Here is a 19,795-nt window from a genome sequence, read left to right as displayed (position 1 = left end):
CCAAAAGGTTCCCACAATTTGGGCCACTCCTGTAGGGTACATTTCTATTAGTCGCTCTGGATACGATGCAATTTAGAAAGTTGAAAGATGGTTCCGGGATATCCCTCGTTTTAGGAAAACCCGCAGCCAACATCGATTGGAGCAACCAGACAGTTTTTCCCATGAAGAGTGAATTAATTGCGGGTGCGGTTTTGCATGAAGTTTACACCTTAGAAAGGTAGCTGGTGCCAGCAGGATGTGTTTCAACCTCACCCATGATGCCAGGGTGTTAATTTGCTTCCGTGAGTTCAGAGTGACTTCCCACCCAAAAGTTGCATCACTGAGACGAGGAATATTTCGAGCCAACATGGTTCCATCGAGCAGCCAAACTAGAGAGGCCGAGCCAAATTTGACACCTGTTGCCGTAAGAGCTGGTGCTTCTGTTGGGACCAGGGGTGGGTTCTAAATTTTTTTACAACCGGTTCTATGGGCGTGGCTTATTTTGTGGGTGTGGCTTGGAGGTCATGTGACTAGGTGGGCGTGACTAGCTGGTCAGAGTCATTTCTGGAAGGTCCTTGCACTTATGACCAGTCCTCGCACTTACGACCCGACTCATTTGTTTGCTTTTAACACTGATCAGCTGTAGGGCGGCCCTTTGGAGCCCCACGGCAAGAGTTTAAACAGTTTTTTTCCGTCTAGTCATCAGCTGGGACTCAGGAGGCAGCAATAGATTGGGGGTGGGACCAAATAAAAGGTAAGAATAACGTGGGGGGGTCGGGGGGTGGGAGGGCAGGGGTGGGAGAACCAGTTCGGTGATGTCATATCTTCACTGCTACCGGCTCGGCCGAACCGGACCGAACCGGGAGGAACCCACCACTGATCTTCATGTAAAATCTCCATTCCCTCTCCAATCCAGGGGACAGATACTGCAAAATCCCCATTTCTTCCTGATCAGCTGGGACTCGGGAGGCAGCAATAGATTGGGGGTGGGACCAAATAAAAGGTAAGAATAACGTAGGGGGAGTGGGGGGGCGGGGTGGGAGAACCGGTTCGGTGACATCATATTGTCACCGCTACCGGCTCGGCCGAACTGGACCGAACCGGGAGGAACCCACCACTGGTTGGGACCATCAAATGTGACAGCTGGGGAAAATGGTGCCATTTGATCTCCGTGGTATTAAAGTGCCTAAATCTGCTGTCCAGAGCAGGGGTCTCCAACCTTGGCAACTTGAAGACTTGTGGACTTCAACTCCCAGAGTTCCCTCAGCCAGCTTTGAAATGGCAGAATAATTAAATCTATTAGACATCTGGAGATTTCGTAACCCGGACGAAACAAAATCTACCTTCTATTCCAACCCCCCTAGATCCTGATCGAGAATCGATATGGTCTGGATATATGGAGATCTAGTTAAAGATGTTGAAACTAATGTAGAGATTATGCCAAACACATGGGCCGATTATAATCCTCTCAAAATAATATGGAAAGGGCATAAAAGAAAGAGAGGTAGATGGCCGTTGAATCCACCAATTTTAAAAGAGAAAGAATATATTCAAGAGATTCTGAAAGAATTGGAATTATTTTTTAGAGACAATAAAAAACCCCACACCTCATTACAAAACCTTTGTGACACTACGAAAGCTTATTTAAGGGGGGATTACAATGCACAAAGAAATAAAGATAAGTGAAGAGAACATAACTTGTTGACAGAGGAAATTAAGAAATTAGAAAATCAACTACAAGCAGATCCGGAGGATGAACAAATTAAAAGGCAATAATTTCTAATCCCGAATCCCAGTGAAACCTAGAACCAAAACTGAACTCGCCTAAGAAATTTCATTTCAGGTCATTTATTTGGATCATGCCTTTCTTATTCTCACAAACAACCCAAGGCAGCAAACGTATTCCATACATCCTCTACTTTTTCCCGTAACAACCACCCTGCGAGGTGGACTGGGCCGAGAGTAGAGGGACTGATCCAAAGTCACCCGGCCGGCATTCTTGCTTAAGGCAGGGCTAGAACTCACCATCTCCTGGTGCTCGGCCCTAAGTCAACAGCTGGGTTTCATGCCTAAACACAGGGCTGGAACTCACCATCTCTTCATGCCAAGGCAGGACTAGAATTCACTGTCTCCTGGTGATTGGTCAAAGTCACCCGGTCGGATTTCATGCCCAAGGCAGGACTAGAACTCACCGTCTCCTGGTGATTGTCCCAAAGTCACCCAGTTGGATTTCATGCCCAAGGCAGGACTAGAACTCACCGTCTCCTGGTGATTGTCCCAAAGTCACCCAGTCGGATTTCATGCCCGAGGCAGGACTAGAATTCCCTGTCTCCTGGTGATTGTCCCAAAGTCACCCAGTTGGATTATATGCCCAAGGCAGGACTAGAACTCACCGTCTCCTGGTGATTGTCCCAAAGTCACCCAGTTGGATTATATGCCCAAGCCAGGACTAGAACTCACTGTCTCCTGGTGATTGGCCCAAAGTCACCCAGTCGGATTATATGCCTGAGGCAGGACTAGAACTCCCTGTCTCCTGGTGATTGGCCCAAAGTCACCCAGTCGGATTATATGCCTGAGGCAGGACTAGAACTCCCTGTCTCCTGGTGATTGGCCCAAAGTTACCCTGTCGGATTGTTTAGATTACTTTGTCGTTATATAAATAGCTAGCTTATATTATTATGGAAAAGTAAGAAAGTTGAGTTTCTTTGTGAATGCTTTACTCTGCTGCAACAGAGGGAGTTGGAAGTCAATGCTTTTTTTCCCTTTCCCCCTCCCTTTTCTTTTCCCTTCCCCTCGCCACCATGTCCTACTAGTTGCTTTTGTATTTTTCTATTTTACTCTATCATTTAATAAAAAGTTTTAAAAATTTTTACCCTCTGTCCTTCCCAAAAGGAAAAATTCCGGCTTGATTTCTATAATTATTTATAAAATTTCTTCAACCCAACTCTTTATTAAATTCCAATATTTTTTTGCCTTTGGGCATTCCCACCACATATGGTAGAAATCCCCCTAAGGCGTCTTACACTTCCAACAAGCCGAATAATTTCCCTTATTGAGGGTAAATATAAGAAAGAAAGAAATTATCTATTATTGTATATACTCACAGCGGCACGGATAGCCTTTGCTCATAAGTGGAAAGAGAAAGATACCCCAACTGAAGAGGAAATATTATTAAAAATTCTTAACTGTGCAGAAATGGACAGATTTACCTTGGAGCTCAAGGATAAATGTGAAACACAGTACTATATAATCTGGAAAATTTTTTACAAATGGCTAGACAAAAGGAGGATAGCCGAGACAAGGGTGTAGTGTTGGAGGAGAAATATATGACAGATAAATACATATGTAAATTGCATAAATAGGCACAGGTATAGATTAACAAGTATGTATAATTGTGTAGAAATATGATATAGATTGTTAGTATGATGTTATGTATAAATAATGTATAAGGTTAAAGAATTCTATTATAATATTAACTTTAACATTATTATTATTTTTTTTTTTAAAATTTGATTTATATGCCGCCCTTCTCCGGAGACTCAGGTTACAATGCGTTAAGCAATAGCCTTCATACTTTTGTATATTTTACAAATTTGTATATTTACAAATTTGTATTAGTTTAAAGTGTTGGAAGATATTTAGAACCAGTGATGTCATATCTATGTCCGATGTTTATGATTAATAAAAAACTTTAAAAAAATTTTTTAAAAAGTTTTTTGAAATATGCAAAATATGCAAAGCTCAACAAAAACGGTACATATCCAGAGCTGAAGGTCCTTTAGCGAAGGATTTTCCAATCTTGGCGACTTGAAGACTTGTGGACTTCAACTCCCAGAGTTCCTCGGCCAGCTTTGCTGGCTGAGGAACTCTGGGAGTTGAAGTCCACAAGTCTTCAAGTCGCCAAGGTTGGAAAATCCTGCTTTAGCGACAGGACAGAAGGAAGGCAGAGCTTAAAATCTTCCCAATGAGTTTCAGAGGGGCCCCCTCTGCAATCCAAGAACCGCAATGCCGTGTCCAATCACACAACCCTCAAGGCAAAGCCTCTTAAGACGGGGTCCAGGCTGGAAGGATTAGGCCTGGGGGGGGGAACATCTGGGAGGGATGGGGCTGGAAGGAAGGACGCAGGCAGGCGAGCATCCTTCTCCGTGGGGTTACGCAGGGATAAAGCCCCGGGGCTGCCAAGATATCCAAGCCAGGATCAGAATCACGTCTGTGGAAACTAGGGCAAGAAAATTAGTCCGTGCCCGGTCAGTTTCAAAGTTAAAGAGTTCGCAGATGGGGTTGGGGTTTTTTTGCACCCGATGCCTGGCTAATTTTTATACAAGGCGGAACAGCGTTAAACGCTGCCAGCGTTTAGTAATAAATCTTCCCACCTTCCATCTGGCAACCGTTCGGCATAGGTTCTGCCTTCATATTATTATTATTATTATTATTATTATTATTATTATTATTATTATTATTATTATTATTATTATTATTATTATTATTATTATTATTATTTCCATCAGCTGGAGAGAGAGTTTGGTCTAGTGGTTAAGGCATCAGGTTAGGAAGGAGGAGACGGTGAGTTCTAGTCCCGCCTTAGCCATGAAAGCCAATTGGGTGACTTTGGGCCAATCACCAGGAGACAGTGAGTTCTAGTCCCGCCTTAGCTATGAAAGCCAATTGGGTGACTTTGGGCCAATCACCAGGAGACAGTGAGTTCTAGTCCTGCCTTAGCTATGAAAGCCAATTGGGTGACTTTGGGCCAATCACCAGGAGACGGTGAGTTCTAGTCCCGCCTTAGCCATGAAAGCCAATTGGGTGACTTTGGGCCAATCACCAGGAGACAGTGAGTTCTAGTCCTGCCTTAGCTATGAAAGCCAATTGGGTGACTTTGGGCCAATCACCAGGAGACAGTGAGTTCTAGTCCTGCCTTAGTCCTCCAGATTTAGAGAGAAAGCTCCCAGGGAGGGCAAAGAAGAAGCAGCTGCACTACAGGTAGTCCTCAAATTACTACAGTTCATTTGTGACCGTTTGAAGTCACCAAAAAGCGACTTATGACCATTTTTCAAACTTACGACCATTGCACCACCCCCATGGCCAAGGGATCAAAATTCAGATGCTTGGCAACTGACTCATATTCATGACGGTTGCATGTGATTCTCATGGGCTCCTGTGATTCCCTTCTGCGCCCTTCTGACAAGTAAAGCCAATGGGGAAGCCAGGTTCTCAGGACCATCATGCTACTAACTTAACAAGAAAGAAAGAAAGAAAGAAAGAAAGAAAGAAAGAAAGAAAGAAAGAAAGAAAGAAAGAAAGAAAGAAAGAGAGAGAGAGAGAGAGAGAGAGAGAAGGGAGGGAGGGAGGAGAGGAAAAAGAAAGAGAGAGAGAGAGAGAAAGAGTGGAAGGAAGGAAGGAAGAAAGGAGGGAGGGAGGGAGGGAAAAAAGAAAGAAGAGAAGAGAAGAGAAGAGAAGAAAGAAAGAAAGAAAGAAAGAAAGAAAGAAAGAAAGAAAGAAAGAAAGAGAAACAAAGAGAGAGGGGAAGAGGAAGGAAGGGAGGGAAGGAGGGAGGGAGGAACAAAGGAAGGAAAGAAAGAAAGAAACAGAGAGAGAAAGAAAGAAAGAGAGGGAGAGGAGGAAGAAAGGAAGGGAAGGAGGGAGGAAGGAACAAAGGAAGGAAAGAAAAAGAAAGAAAGAAACAGAGAGAGAAAGAAAGAAAAGAAAAGAAAGAAACAAAGAGAGAGGAGAGGAGGAAGGAAGGAAGAGAAGGAGGGAGGGAGAAACAAAGGAAAGAAGAAACAAAGGAAGGAATGAAAAAGAAAGAAAGAAACAGAGAGAGAAAAGAAAGAAAGAAAAGAAAGAAAGGAAGGAAGGAAGGATGGAAAGAAAGAAAGACTAAAAGAGCTGCAGATTTCTCACTTAGCAACACTTGGGCTCACTTGTGGTTGCATCTCGGGGACTACCTGTGTTGTTCTGATGCTAAAAGGAAAAAAATTCTTTTTTTCCCCACCAGTGCAAGAAAAAGAAGCAGAAAGTCTCTTAGCAACAGAGAGGAGATGGATTTGGCGTCTGGCAAATGCGCCTGGTTTCGCTGCCAAGACCCAAAGCCTGAACCCCCATGACAAAACATCTGGGCGGGGGGGGGGGAAGGGGGGGAGGGTTCTGGGAAAGAGGCCTTGTGAAGTGACTGGGTTGCAGAAGGCTGGAAGGGGGCAAAGGAGGCGAAAGGAAAGTTTGAGGGGAGTGGGAGTGGGACGGGGGGTGAAAGAACAGGGTCTCTCTTTGCAGGACGGGAAAAAATCCACTTTTTGCAATCGACATCAGAGGTAGAAAAACTTAAAATCGGTCATGAAAACCGAGCAACAGCTCTTTTAGTTGAATTTTATTTATACTCCACTTTTTATTTTTTATTTGAAATAACTCAAAGTGGCAAACACAAACAATAATTCTTACCCCTCTTATTTTCCCCACAACAGCCCTGTGAGGTAAGTTGTGTTAAGAGGGAGGGACTGGTCCAAAGTCACCCAGCTGCCTTTCATGCCTAAAACGGGACTAGAACTCACTGTCTCCTGGTGATTGGCCCAAAGTCACCCAACTGATTTTCATGCCTAAAACGGGACTAGAACTCACCGTCTCCTAGTGATTGGCCCAAAGTCACCCAACTGATTTTCATGCCTAAAACGGGACTAGAACTCACCGTCTCCTAGTGATTGGCCCAAAGTCACCCAGCTGCCTTTCATGCCTAAAACGGGACTATAACTCACCGTCTCCTAGTGATTGGCCCAAAGTCACCCAGCTGCCTTTCATGCCTAAGGCAGAGCTACAACTCACCGTCTCCTGGTGATTGGCCCAAAGTCACCCAGCTGCCTTTCATGCCTAAAACGGGACTATAACTCACCACTCCTGGTGACTGGCCCAAAGTCATCCAACTGATTTTCATGCCTAAAACGGGACTAGAACTCACCGTCTCCTGGTGATTGGCCCAAAATCACCCAGGTTGGATTCGAACTCAGAGTCTCCCAGATTCTAGGCTGGTGTCTTAACCACTTGACCAAATCAGGGTTTGCCTCTTCTTTGCAAAAATGTCACCCTGATTCAAGGAAGACACCGGATCATGTCCATTTAAACATATTCCTGACTCCGTTCCCCGTTTCGGGCCAAAGCAGAGCTGCTTATCCTGCACCGACGGTCTTGTTCAGGAAAAAAAAAAGCTGGGGAGGGAAGCTGAAAGGGTCCAGGAGCTGCCCAGGGCGAGAAAATAAAGGCCTCTTTTCACTTACTTATCCTCCTCTTAGGAGAGGAAATTCTATAAATGGTATAATTCGTAGAATTATAAAGTCTATAAAAAGCAGCCTCCTTCTCTATTAAGAAGCAGCTTGGCACGGATCGAATGCTTCTCACGCAGGCCACGGAGTGCCACTTTCCCCCTTTCACTTACACACAAACACACACACACACAAACACACACACACACAAAAACTCCTGTCAATGCATGTCAAGGATGAAAAGAATTTACCCAAAATGCAGAGGATGCCATCTGGCTGGGATTTGTTGCTCTCCGTCAGAATGTTTTGAATTTGTCGAAGTCGGCTGCAACTGGGAAGAGAAACGGGGAACAAGAATTTAAGAGGCCGTGGTGGGAAAGGAAGAAGCCGAGTTAGTTTATGCCGAATTGGCAAAGCGGAGAGTTCTCTTTTCTTTTTTTTTGCCTTCTGCAAAGTTTGCAAAATGCGGTAGAAATAGAACACAATTAGAAGGAGAAGAGTCGAGTCGAGTAGAATAGAAAAGCATAGAAAGAAAATAGAATAGAATAGAATAGAATAGAATAGAATAGAATAGAATAGAATAGAATAGAATAGAATAGAATAGAATAGAATAGAAAAGCATAGAATAGAATAGAATAGAATAGAATAGAATAGAATAGAAAAGCATAGACTAGACTAGAAAAGCATAGAAAAACAGAAAGAAAATAGAATAGAATAGAATAGAATAGAATAGAATAGAATAGAATAGAATAAAATAGAAAAGCATAGAAAGAAAATAGAAAGAAAATAGAATAGAATAGAATAGAATAGAAAAGCATAGACTAGACTAGAATAGAATAGAATAGAAAAGCATAGAAAAACATAGAAAGAAAATAGAAAGAAAATAGAACAGAATAGAAAAGCATAGACTAGAATAGAATAGAATAGAATAGAAAAGCATAGAAAAACATAGAAAGAAAATAGAATAGAATAGAATAGAAAAGCATAGAAAGAAAATAGAAAGAAAATAGAACAGAATAGAAAAGCATAGACTAGACTAGAATAGAATAGAATAGAAAAGCATAGAAAAACATAGAAAGAAAATAGAATAGAATAGAATAGAAAAGCATAGAAAAACATAGAAAGAAAATAGACTAGAATAGAATAGAAAAGCATAGAAAGAAAATAGAAAGAAAATAGAACAGAATAGAAAAGCATAGACTAGAATAGAATAGAATAGAATAGAATAGAATAGAATAGAAAAGCATAGAAAGAAAATAGAAAGAAAATAGAACAGAATAGAAAAGCATAGACTAGACTAGAATAGAATAGAATAGAATAGAAAAGCATAGAAAAACATAGAAAGAAAATAGAATAGAATAGAATAGAAAAGCATAGAAAAACAAAGAAAGAAAATAGAATAGAATAGAATAGAAAAGCATAGACTAGACTAGAATAGAATAGAATAGAATAGAAAAGCATAGAAAAACATAGAAAGAAAATAGAATAGAATAGAATAGAAAAGCATAGACTAGAATAGAATAGAATAGAATAGAATAGAAAAGCATAGAAAAACATAGAAAGAAAATAGAATAGAATAGAATAGAAAAGCATAGACTAGAATAGAATAGAATAGAATAGAAAAGCATAGAAAAACATAGAAAGAAAATAGAATAGAATAGAATAGAAAAGCATAGACTAGAATAGAATAGAATAGAATAGAATAGAAAAGCATAGAAAAACATAGAAAGAAAATAGAATAGAATAGAATAGAAAAGCATAGACTAGAATAGAATAGAATAGAAAAGCATAGACTAGAATAGAATAGAATAGAATAGAAAAGCATAGAAAAACATAGAAAGAAAATAAAATAGAATAGAATAGAAAAGCATAGAAAGAAAATAGAATAGAATAGAAAAACATAGAAAGAAAATAGAATAGAATAGAATAGAAAAGCATAGAAAGAAAATAGAAAGAAAATAGAACAGAATAGAAAAGCATAGACTAGAATAGAATAGAATAGAAAAGCATAGAAAAACATAGAAAGAAAATAGAATAGAATAGAATAGAAAAGCATAGACTAGAATAGAATAGAATAGAATAGAATAGAAAAGCATAGAAAAACATAGAAAGAAAATAGAATAGAATAGAATAGAAAAGCATAGAAAAACATAGAAAGAAAATAGAATAGAATAGAATAGAAAAGCATAGAAAGAAAATAGAAAGAAAATAGAACAGAATAGAAAAGCATAGACTAGAATAGAATAGAATAGAAAAGCATAGAAAAACATAGAAAGAAAATAGAATAGAATAGAATAGAAAAGCATAGACTAGACTAGAATAGAATAGAATAGAAAAGCATAGACTAGAATAGAATAGAATAGAATAGAAAAGCATAGAAAAACATAGAAAGAAAATAGAATAGAATAGAAAAGCATAGACTAGAATAGAATAGAATAGAATAGAATAGAAAAGCATAGAAAAACATAGAAAGAAAATAGAATAGAATAGAATAGAAAAGCATAGACTAGAATAGAATAGAATAGAATAGAATAGAAAAGCATAGAAAAACATAGAAAGAAAATAGAATAGAATAGAATAGAAAAGCATAGACTAGAATAGAATAGAATAGAATAGAATAGAAAAGCATAGACTAGAATAGAATAGAATAGAATAGAATAGAAAAGCATAGAAAAACATAGAAAGAAAATAGAATAGAATAGAATAGAAAAGCATAGAAAGAAAATAGAAAGAAAATAGAACAGAATAGAAAAGCATAGACTAGACTAGAATAGAATAGAATAGAAAAGCATAGAAAAACATAGAAAGAAAATAGAATAGAATAGAATAGAAAAACATAGAAAGAAAATAGAATAGAATAGAATAGAAAAGCATAGAAAGAAAATAGAAAGAAAATAGAACAGAATAGAAAAGCATAGACTAGACTAGACTAGAATAGAATAGAAAAGCATAGAAAAACATAGAAAGAAAATAGAATAGAATAGAATAGAAAAGCATAGACTAGAATAGAATAGAATAGAATAGAATAGAAAAGCATAGAAAAACATAGAAAGAAAATAGAATAGAATAGAATAGAAAAGCATAGAAAAACATAGAAAGAAAATAGAATAGAATAGAATAGAAAAGCATAGAAAGAAAATAGAAAGAAAATAGAACAGAATAGAAAAGCATAGACTAGAATAGAATAGAATAGAATAGAAAAGCATAGAAAAACATAGAAAGAAAATAGAATAGAATAGAATAGAAAAGCATAGACTAGAATAGAATAGAATAGAATAGAAAAGCATAGACTAGAATAGAATAGAATAGAATAGAAAAGCATAGAAAAACATAGAAAGAAAATAGAATAGAATAGAAAAGCATAGAAAGAAAATAGAATAGACTAGAATAGACTAGAATAGAATAGAAAAGCATAGAAAGAAAATAGAAAGAAAATAGAACAGAATAGAAAAGCATAGACTAGACTAGACTAGAATAGAATAGAATGACAGAGTTCGGAGGGACCCTGGAGGTCTTCTAGTCCAACCCCAAGCTCAAGCAGGAGACCGTATACTAGTGGTGGCGAACCTTTTACTCATCGAGTGCCAAAGAGGTACGCGCTTTGCGTGCTTTGCACGCGTGCGTGCTATCCGTGAGGCTCCTCCCCATGCGCTGTGCACGCAACCGCAACATCTGCACATGAGCTTTCACGCCCCCTCCGGGCACTGCGCACACAACCACACCACCCGCACATATGCACACGGCTTTAACCCTGCTCGAGGCCCTTAATGGGAAGCATTTTATTAATTAAGAATTCCACAGACCCAGCTAGTCCTCGACCTACAAGAGTTCATTTAGTGACCAAAGTTACAATGGCTCTGGGGAAAAAAAAGGGACTTGCGACCATTTTTCACCACCTTCGTAGCATCGTGCGATCAAAATCCAGACGCTTGGCAACTGACTCATATTTATGACGGTCGCAGCGTCCCGGGGGGGGTGTCGCGCGATCCCTTTTTGCGACCGTCTCGACGAGCAAAATCCACAGGCGAGCCAGATTCGCTTCACAACCTCGCCACTAAACTTATCGGCCACTGTGATTCACTTAACAACTGCGCCCAAAAATAGTTGTAAAATGGGGTAAAAGTCAAGTTTAAAAAGCGTCTCGCGGAACCCCAGGCATTTCGGGCGGAATTGTTGGTCGTAAGTCGAGGACTCCCTGCAATCTGCTGTGAACGTTGAAAGTGTTATTTCTGTTCTGACAAGCAGCCAGGGCTTTTTATAGCTTGGGTGCCAAATTCCGGCCGGCAGACAAACAGATCGGGGGGGGGGGGATTTTTTTTCCTCCCTTAAGCCGAGCGACATTCCCAGATTCTGCCATGACCAACTCAGTGCAAACTTCTTGTACCTCCCACGCAGGAGAGAAACAACCGTTAAGAGAGCCAGAAATTATGACGTTTTCTGCAAGGAATAATGATCTGTTTCCTCTCCCCTGGCTCCATTTCAGCCAGTGTTTCTCAACCTTGGTAGCTTGAAGATGGGTGGACTTCAACTCCCAGAATCCCCCAGCCAGCAGCACTCAGACAAAACGGCCATCAACGGGCACATAGAGATGGACCACATTTACACACCATTCAAAAGAGACAATCCAAAAGCTAAAAGATCACTGCACTTCCTGGCCAGAAATAAAATACCCACAAGAGCAGAGATTAACACGGTGTTTCTCAACCTTGGTAGCTTGAAGATGGGGGGACTTCAACTCCCAGAATCCCCCAGCCAGCGGCACTCAGACAAAACGGCCATCAACGGGCACATAGAGATGGACCACATTTACACACCATTCAAAAGAGACGATCCAAAAGCTAAAAGATCACAGCACTTCCTGGCCAGAAATAAAATACCCACAAGAGCAGAGATTAACACAGTGTTTCTCAACCTTGGTAGCTTGAAGATGGGTGGACTTCAACTCCCAGAATCCCCCAGCCAGCAACACTGAGACAAAACAGCCATCAACGGGCACATAGAGATGGACCACATTTACACACCATTCAAAAGAGACAATCCAAAAGCTAAAAGATCACTGCACTTCCTGGCCAGAAATAAAATACCCACAAGAGCAGAGATTAACACAGTGTTTCTCAACCTTGGTAGCTTGAAGATGGGTGGACTTCAACTCCCAGAATCCCCCAGCCAGCAGCGCTGGCTGATTTAAGTTGAAAAGCACCGTCAAATTAAATGAAGAATAAAAGGTAAAAGGTGGGGGGGAAAGTAGAGAAGAGGGGCAGAAAATCTCAAAAGAGACTCTTGCAGATGTGCAGGAAAATGAGATTTCTCAAGACGACTAAAATCTTGGAGAGAGCCTTAGAAAAGGAGAATTCATTTCCTTGGAGTTATTATACGTTCTCAGAAGTCAAACTGAGTTGGCGATAGGAATTTTTAAATTTCAAAATTGAAAAGAACACTAGCGAATATCACGGCCTCAAACAAGGCTGTTTTTTTCCCCCTCCTCCCAGCCCAATTCATTCCCGATGAAAAACGGTTTTTATTGATAGCCCTTGGCTTACAACACTTCATTTAGTGACCGTTCGAAGTTACGACGGCCCTGGAAAAAGTGACCGATCGCCTGTTTTTTTTTTCACAGCAACTGCACGCAGTCGTGGGATCCAAATTCAGAGGCTTGGCAAATGGTTCACGCTTATGACGGTCACGGGTTAGAGGATCCCCTTTGGAGACCTTTTGACAAGCAAAGTCAATGAGGAAGGCAGATTCAATTAACAATTTAACAACCGCAGGGATTCACTTAACAACTGCAGCAAGGAACGTCGTAAAATGGGACAAAACTCACTTAACTGGTCTTACTCAAGAATTTTTGGGCACAACTGAGGTCATAAATTGAGTACCTGTATATATAAAAAGCACCAATTGAGTCTTGTGGCAGTTATCTTCTTTCTTTCCTTCCTTCCTTCCTTCCTCTTTCTTTCTTTCTTATCTTCCTTCCTGTCTTCCTTTATCTTTTTCTTTGTTTCCTGTCTTCCTTCCTTCCTCTCTCTACATTACTTCCTTCCTTCCTTCCTCTTTGTTTCCTTTGTCTTCCTTCCTTTTCTTTTCCTTTTCTTTCTTTTTCTTTCCTGTCTTCCTTCCTTTCTATCTACATTCCTTCCTTCCTTTCTTTCCTGTCTTCTTTCGTTTCTTTCTCTTTCATGTCTTCCTTTCTTTTTCTTTTCTTTGTCTTTGTCTTTTTCTGTTTCCTGTCTTCCTTCCTTTCTCCCTACACTCCCTACACTTCCTTCCTCTTTCTTTCCTGTCTTCCTTCTTTCCTTCCTTTTTTCTTTCTTTTTTCCTTCCTTCCTTTCTCCCTACACTTCCTTCCTTCCTCTTTCTTTCCTGTCTTCCTTCCTTCGTTTCTTTGTCTTCCTTCCTGTCTTCCTTCCTTCCTATCTATATTCCTTCCTTCCTTTCTTTCCTGTCTTCCTTCGTTTCTCTTTCCTGTCTTCCTTTTTTTTTCTTTTTCTTTTTCTTTTTCTGTTTCCTGTCTTCCTTCCTTCCTTTCTCCCTACACTTACTTCCTTTTTCTTTCCTGTCTTCCTTCCTTCCTTCCTTCCTTTTTTCTTTCTTTTCTTCCTTCCTTCCTTTCTCCTATACTTCCTTCCTTCCTTCCTCTTTCTTTCCTGTCTTCCTTCCTTCCTTCCTTCTTCTTTCTTTCTTTTCTTTCTTCCTTCCTTCCTTTCTCCTATACTTCCTTCCTTCCTTCCTCTTTCTTTCCTGTCTTCCTTCCTTCCTTCTTCTTTCTTTCTTTTCTTTCTTTCTTCCTTCCTTCCTTTCTTTCCCTCCACTCTGTTAATTTCCTACCCCACCAGGAAAAGCGGCCTTGCCTGCACATAACCTTCCTCACAAAGGCCCTGCAGACAATCCGCTCTTCTAAGCTGTGGGATTTCACACATTCTTGGGCCTGGGGTCTGAAATCTCCCTTCCCAGCATGCTTGAAATGCTTCCTGGCTCCTGAACCAAGCAGAAGTTTCCCAAATAAAGATAATCCGCCACATACCACCACCATTGGGACTATTTACGTTGCTGAGGAAGGCCTTTGTTAAGTGAGCCGCGCCCTGTTTTATGACCTTCAAGGTGAGGAGAAAAAATTTATAATACAGGTAGTCCTCGACTTACGACACAACTGAGCCCAAAATTTGTTGCCAAGCGCGGCGGTTAAGTGATTTTGCCCCGTTTATGACCTTCCTTGCCACGGCTGTTTGGCAAATCACTCCAGTTAAAATGAATCACGTGGTCGTTAAGCAAATCTGGCTTCCTCCGTTGATTTTCTCTTGTCGGAAGCCGGCTGGGAAATGGCGATCACGGGACCGTGGGACGTTGCCAACCGTCAGAAATACATGCCTGAATTTTCTTCATGGGATTGCAAGGATGCTGAAATGGTTGTAAGTGCGAGGACCGATCGTAAAGTCACTTTTTTTTTACTGGCTGCCGTCGTCACTCTGAACCGTTACTAAACGAACGTCTGGAAACCGAGGACTACCGGTAATGCAAATAAGCTGTGGTGCAGGAGATATGCGTGTGGCCTCACCCCAAGAAATCGGAGCTTATCTGTCCTTGGTACACTTGGCGACAAGGTTACCCAACAACCCAAGATCCTTACGTTGCTTAGTTTCACACATTCCTCAGAGTTATGTTGCATTCCTTCCTTCTCCTTTAAGGACTGGCAGGCGTTAAAACTGGTAGCTGAGAATGTATTAGGTTGTCACCTCGGCAAGGAAAATTTGCCCTACGTTAGTTAGTTAGTTAGTTAGTTTATTATATTTATATACCGCCCTTCTCCCGAGGGACTCAGGGCGGTGAACAGCCATGGTAAAAACAATGTACGACAAAAATCAAAAGCTTATTAAAATAATTCAATCACTCGGCCGAATTCAAAACATCCAACTAAAATCATTTTAAAACCCCTATCAAAACCCAATTTAAAAAAACCTTTATCCTGTCAGACCAAATAGTACGTGCAAATAGGAAGAGCAATACCACCGAAGGCTGCAGTAGATTTCTCTGTAGATCATGGGGATCCAGCCTGGGCCACTTTTAAAAGAGTTGTGGACTTCCAACTCCCAGAATAGCCCTTCTCCAAAATAACCCACAATTAAAGCCTCAAATGCTAATCTTTTCTCAGTCTGGCATTTTCTGCTGCTGTTTTTCCTTAGGCCGTCAACGACAAAAAGACAAAAAAAAAAAAAAAATCAACTCCGTGCCGGTTGCCAAACACCCAAATTTTGATCACTGAGACATTTTTTTTTTCCGTTGCAATTTTGAATGGTTGCTAAACAAATGGTTGGAAGAAAAAAAAACTTCCTGGACTACAAACAAACCTTTAAAATGTAGAATATAGAATAGAGTTGGGAGGGACCTCGGAGGTCTTCTAGTCCATCCCGCTACTCGGGCAGGAAACCCTCTACCATTTCAGACAAATGGTTGTCCAATCTCTTCTTAAAAGCCTCCAGTGATGGAGCACCCACAACTTCTGGTGGCAAGGAGTTCCACTGTTTAATTGTTCTCACCATCAGGAAATCCCACCTTAGTTCCAGGTTGCTTCTCTCCTTGGTTAGTTTCCATCCGTTGCTTCTGGTCCTGTCTTCTGGTGCTTTGGAGAATAGGTGGAAACCCCCCCCCCTCTTCTTTGGGGCAGCACCTCAAATATTGGAAGACTTCTATCATATCACCCGTGTCCTTCTTTCTGTTAGACTAGACCAGGGGTCAGCAACCTGCAGCTCTGGAGCCGCATGTGGCTCTTTCACCCCTCTGCTGAGGCTCCCTGTCACTCAAAATATGCGTCACAACCACCAAAGTACAACACCGACTGGCACATGATTTATTGAGCTTTTCAATCCCCAGTAGGCCAAGCATGGATAAATCCAAGAAAAGAAAAGTTTCAGAAGAAAACAGAACATTTAATTCAACAATGTATGCGTGTTTTGTGGCCGCTCAGGAAATAGTCAGGCACGGGAAGGGTTTTGTGGCTCCCGGTGTTTTCTTTTCTGTGGGTCCAAATGGCTCTTTGAGTGTTTAAGGTTGCAGACCCCTGGAGTAGACATATTCAATTCCACCAACCATTCTTTATATGTTTTATTTAGCCTCTAGTCCCCTAATCAACCCTTTCATCTGAAAAAATCTTGATTTTTTGCTTAGATTCCTGAAATCGCTCCCATCACTCCTGCAGACGAGTGTTTCTCAACTCTGTATCTTTTAAGGTTTGTGGACTTCAATTCCCAGAATTCCCCAACCAGCATGGAAAGGCCCTTTCTTTGTAAAGGCTCTTTTGGCCATTTTTTAGACAGAATCATATTACTATAAAAATATGATGCAGGAAAAAGACTGGATTCTCGCAAGAAGGCCAGATCTATAATCTCTACAGGTAGTCCTCGAGTTACGACAACTGAGCCCAACATTTCTGCTGCAAAGCAAGTAAATTTGGAAAGAGGAAAAAGAGGAGGAGGAGGAGGAAAAGGAGAAGAGGAGGTGAAGGAAGAAGAGGAGGAGGAAGAGGACATTTCTGTTGCTAAGCAAGACAGTGACTGAGTTTCGGGTCATTTTGCGACCTTTCTGAATCACTGCGGTTAAGTTAGTAACGTGGTTGTTAAGTGAATCCGGCTTCCAAACGAAGGTCGCAAAAGGGGATCACGTAACTCCGGGACACTGCAAACATGAGTTGCCAAGCAACTGAGTTTTGAACACGCGGCCACGGGGATGCTGCAACGGTCATAAATGTGAAACACGGTCCTAGGTCATTTTTTTTCAGTGCCATTTGACTTTGAGCGGTCACTAAATGAACTGTTGGAAATCGGGGACCGCCTGTATTTTATTCGCCGCCTCCTCTCCCCTCCAATTCCTTAGGGCGTACTTCCCAATCAACCCGTGGAACAGATCCAGAAGGCGAGCCACTGGCTTCAAGGGATCTGCAGCGACGCTCCCAAGTCACCAATATTTTAAAAGATGCATCCACACAACAACACCCAAACCGGGTTGCTGAGCCAGCCCGCTTCCTGGTTGTGCATCGCACAACCAAAACACAATGATCCAGGACGACAAAACTGCGAATAAGGTGCCAATCCTCCTCTTTCTCCACTCCACCCCACCCCACCCAGGTTTGCAACCTACCCCCAACTCCATCTTAAGTGTGGTTGAGCGCGTTGTGGGAAACACACAACCAAACTTCAGTTAAGAGGGAGGTTGGGAAGTCTGGGGGGGGGAGGCGGGGGGGGGGGGAAAGGGGTGAAAATGTAATTGTAAAACTTTTGCAATAAAAAAAAAAAGAGTAGAGTAGAGTAGAGTAGAAACGAATAGAATAGAATAATATTAAATAGAATAGAATAGAATTAATCGAGAAGAGAAGAGAAGAGAAGAGAAGAGAAGAGAAGAGAAGAGAAGAGAAGAGAAGAGAAGAGAAGAGAAAATATGGAATGGAGTGGAGTGGAGTGGAGTGGAGTGGAGTGGAGTGGAGTGGAGTGGAGTGGAGTAGAGTAGAGTAGAGTAGAGTAGAGTAGAGTAGAAACGAATAGAATAGAATAGAATATGGAGTGGAGTGGAGTGGAGTGGAGTGGAGTGGAGTGGAGTGGAGTGGAGTGGAGTAGAGTAGAGTAGAGTAGAGTAGAAACGAATAGAATAGAATAGAATAGAATATGGAGTGGAGTGGAGTGGAGTGGAGTGGAGTGGAGTGGAGTGGAGTAGAGTAGAGTAGAAACGAATAGAATAGAATAGAATAGAATAGAATAGAATAGAATAGAATAGAATAGAATAACAGAGATGGAAGGGACCTTGGAGGTCATCTAGTCCAACCCCCTGCCCACGCAGGAGACCTGTTACTAGGGATTCAAACCATATCCGCCGACCTTTCTGATCGACAAGCTCAGCGTCTTAGCCACTGAGCCACCTCGTCAAATCGCCGTGTCGAATACAACACCCGGCGTTAAGCAGAGCAAGCCTGATTGGACTATTCCAAGCGCGGATTTTGATTTGATTTTTTTTCTTTTTGGATGGGAGGGGTTTTTTGTGTTTTTTTTAAGAACCCACTGCAGACGGGGGATTTCCTGGTGGTGCCCCATCCACCTCCGACTCCCAAGTTTAGCCAAATTTCAACTTTTTGGGGGGCGGGTGGGTGGGAAGCAAAGGAGAACCCCAAAAGGTGCTCCCCTGCAGGATTATCAGCCTGCCACTTTCTTCCTTGGGATGCCTATCCAGCTAGTTCCCCCTCCATCCCATCTGGATCTCCTGGTGGTCTCCCATCCAAGAACAATCCCCTTGAGCCCTCCTGCAGGCTTTGCAGCACTCTTCCCCAGGGCCCAAATCTGTTCTCTCTCCCCCCACCCAGCAACCCTCCCCACGTGACCCACCCCACCCCCCCATTCACACCTGCCACACCCTCCTAAGCCACGCCTCCTCTGGAAGCCACGCCCCCTGCCCCACCCATGGCTCCCTGGGGAGGGGCTGCCTCCGGAAGCGTCTGAACTCGGGTCAAGGGAGTCGTGCGAATGCGTGTCCCCTCACCTGACGGCGGGTTGGGCGCCCCCTCGGGCCTTGGAGCGCCCCCTGCGGGCCGGGGGCGGCAGCAGCACCAGCGGGCTCCGCGAGGGGAGCAGCGCCATTGTCCCTCCGCCGGGCCTGCCTGGCGCTCTGACGGGAGGGGCGGGCCGTACCAACGGAAAAGCAGCTGGAGGGAAGGACAAAGCGGTGGGAGGAGCGAAAAACGCCGCCCCCGAAGGGCGGATCTATATCTGCATCCCTCCTTTCTCCCCCCTCCCTTGGCCGAAAAACACCCCCGCCCGCCACCAAGATGGTACGGCCCAAGAGCAGCTGTTCGCAGGGGGTGGAAAAAAAGTGAGAAAATGGCAGAGGGAGAAGTCGTTTCCTTGGCAACCGGCCACGCCCCTTAGCGACCGCCCTGTCGGACGCGGAGGAAGCAGGCGGGCCTTAGCAACGCCTCTCTTTCCCCAAGCGGCGCCCTCCGCCCTTGGGGGACTCCCAGGCCCATCCTCCTCTTTCCTGCCTTTCCCAAGACTACAGCCTCCAGGATTCCCAGCCAGGAGGAATTTTCACAGAAGGAAGACATCCAAAGGTTTAGAACAGCCACTCAGGAGAGTTGCAAAGAAGATGCTAAGGAGCCGGGTGCGAAGTCTGCAGAAAGGAAGGAAGGAAGACAGACGGACAGCTGCCTCTCAGGAATAAATATCATCACTCCATTTTTTGTAGGCTGGACTTCAGTTCCCAGAATTCCCCAGCCAGCATGCTAGCCAGGGGATTCTGGGAGTTGAAGTCCAGGCATCTTAAAATTGCCGAGATTGAGAAACATTGTTTTAAACATAATCTGATTTTAATCTCTCCTGCATTTGATCTTTCTTGTTAATTTATATTTAATTATTTGATTGTTTTAATTCTAATTTAATGTGGGGGGGGTTGTGAGTCACCCAGGGTTACATATGCAAGATTGGCAGTTATAATATAAACCTTTTTTCTTTGATTTATTTTCCTTTTTCCCCCCCTTTCAGTTACAACTTTTGACATTTCTGACTGAGACACCGAAGGACAAATTTAATGTACGCAAT

General features: G+C 42.4%; 1 protein-coding gene across 1 annotated transcript in view; it reads right to left on the bottom strand.

The window, feature by feature from the left end:
• The window catches only part of DNAAF9 (dynein axonemal assembly factor 9), a 109,717-nt gene extending 90,286 nt beyond the window's left edge, over positions 1-19,431 (bottom strand). Inside the window, exons 1-2 of the mRNA XM_087874808.1 lie at positions 18,741-19,431; positions 7,478-7,557 (exon numbers count right to left, since the gene is read on the bottom strand). Of these exons, the coding sequence (XP_087730934.1) occupies positions 7,478-7,557; positions 18,741-18,838 (178 nt within the window). The 5' untranslated portion in view covers positions 18,839-19,431. The remainder of the gene's footprint in view (positions 1-7,477; positions 7,558-18,740) is intronic.
• Positions 19,432-19,795: the final 364 nt, after the last annotated feature.

The sequence above is a fragment of the Pantherophis guttatus genome, chromosome 8 (assembly GCF_059756535.1).
Source record: "Pantherophis guttatus breed Tessera chromosome 8, ASM5975653v1, whole genome shotgun sequence".
Lineage (NCBI taxonomy): Eukaryota > Metazoa > Chordata > Lepidosauria > Squamata > Colubridae > Pantherophis > Pantherophis guttatus.
The sequence above is the reverse complement of the archived record's forward strand: the minus strand, read 5'-3'. Positions and strand labels throughout refer to the sequence as shown.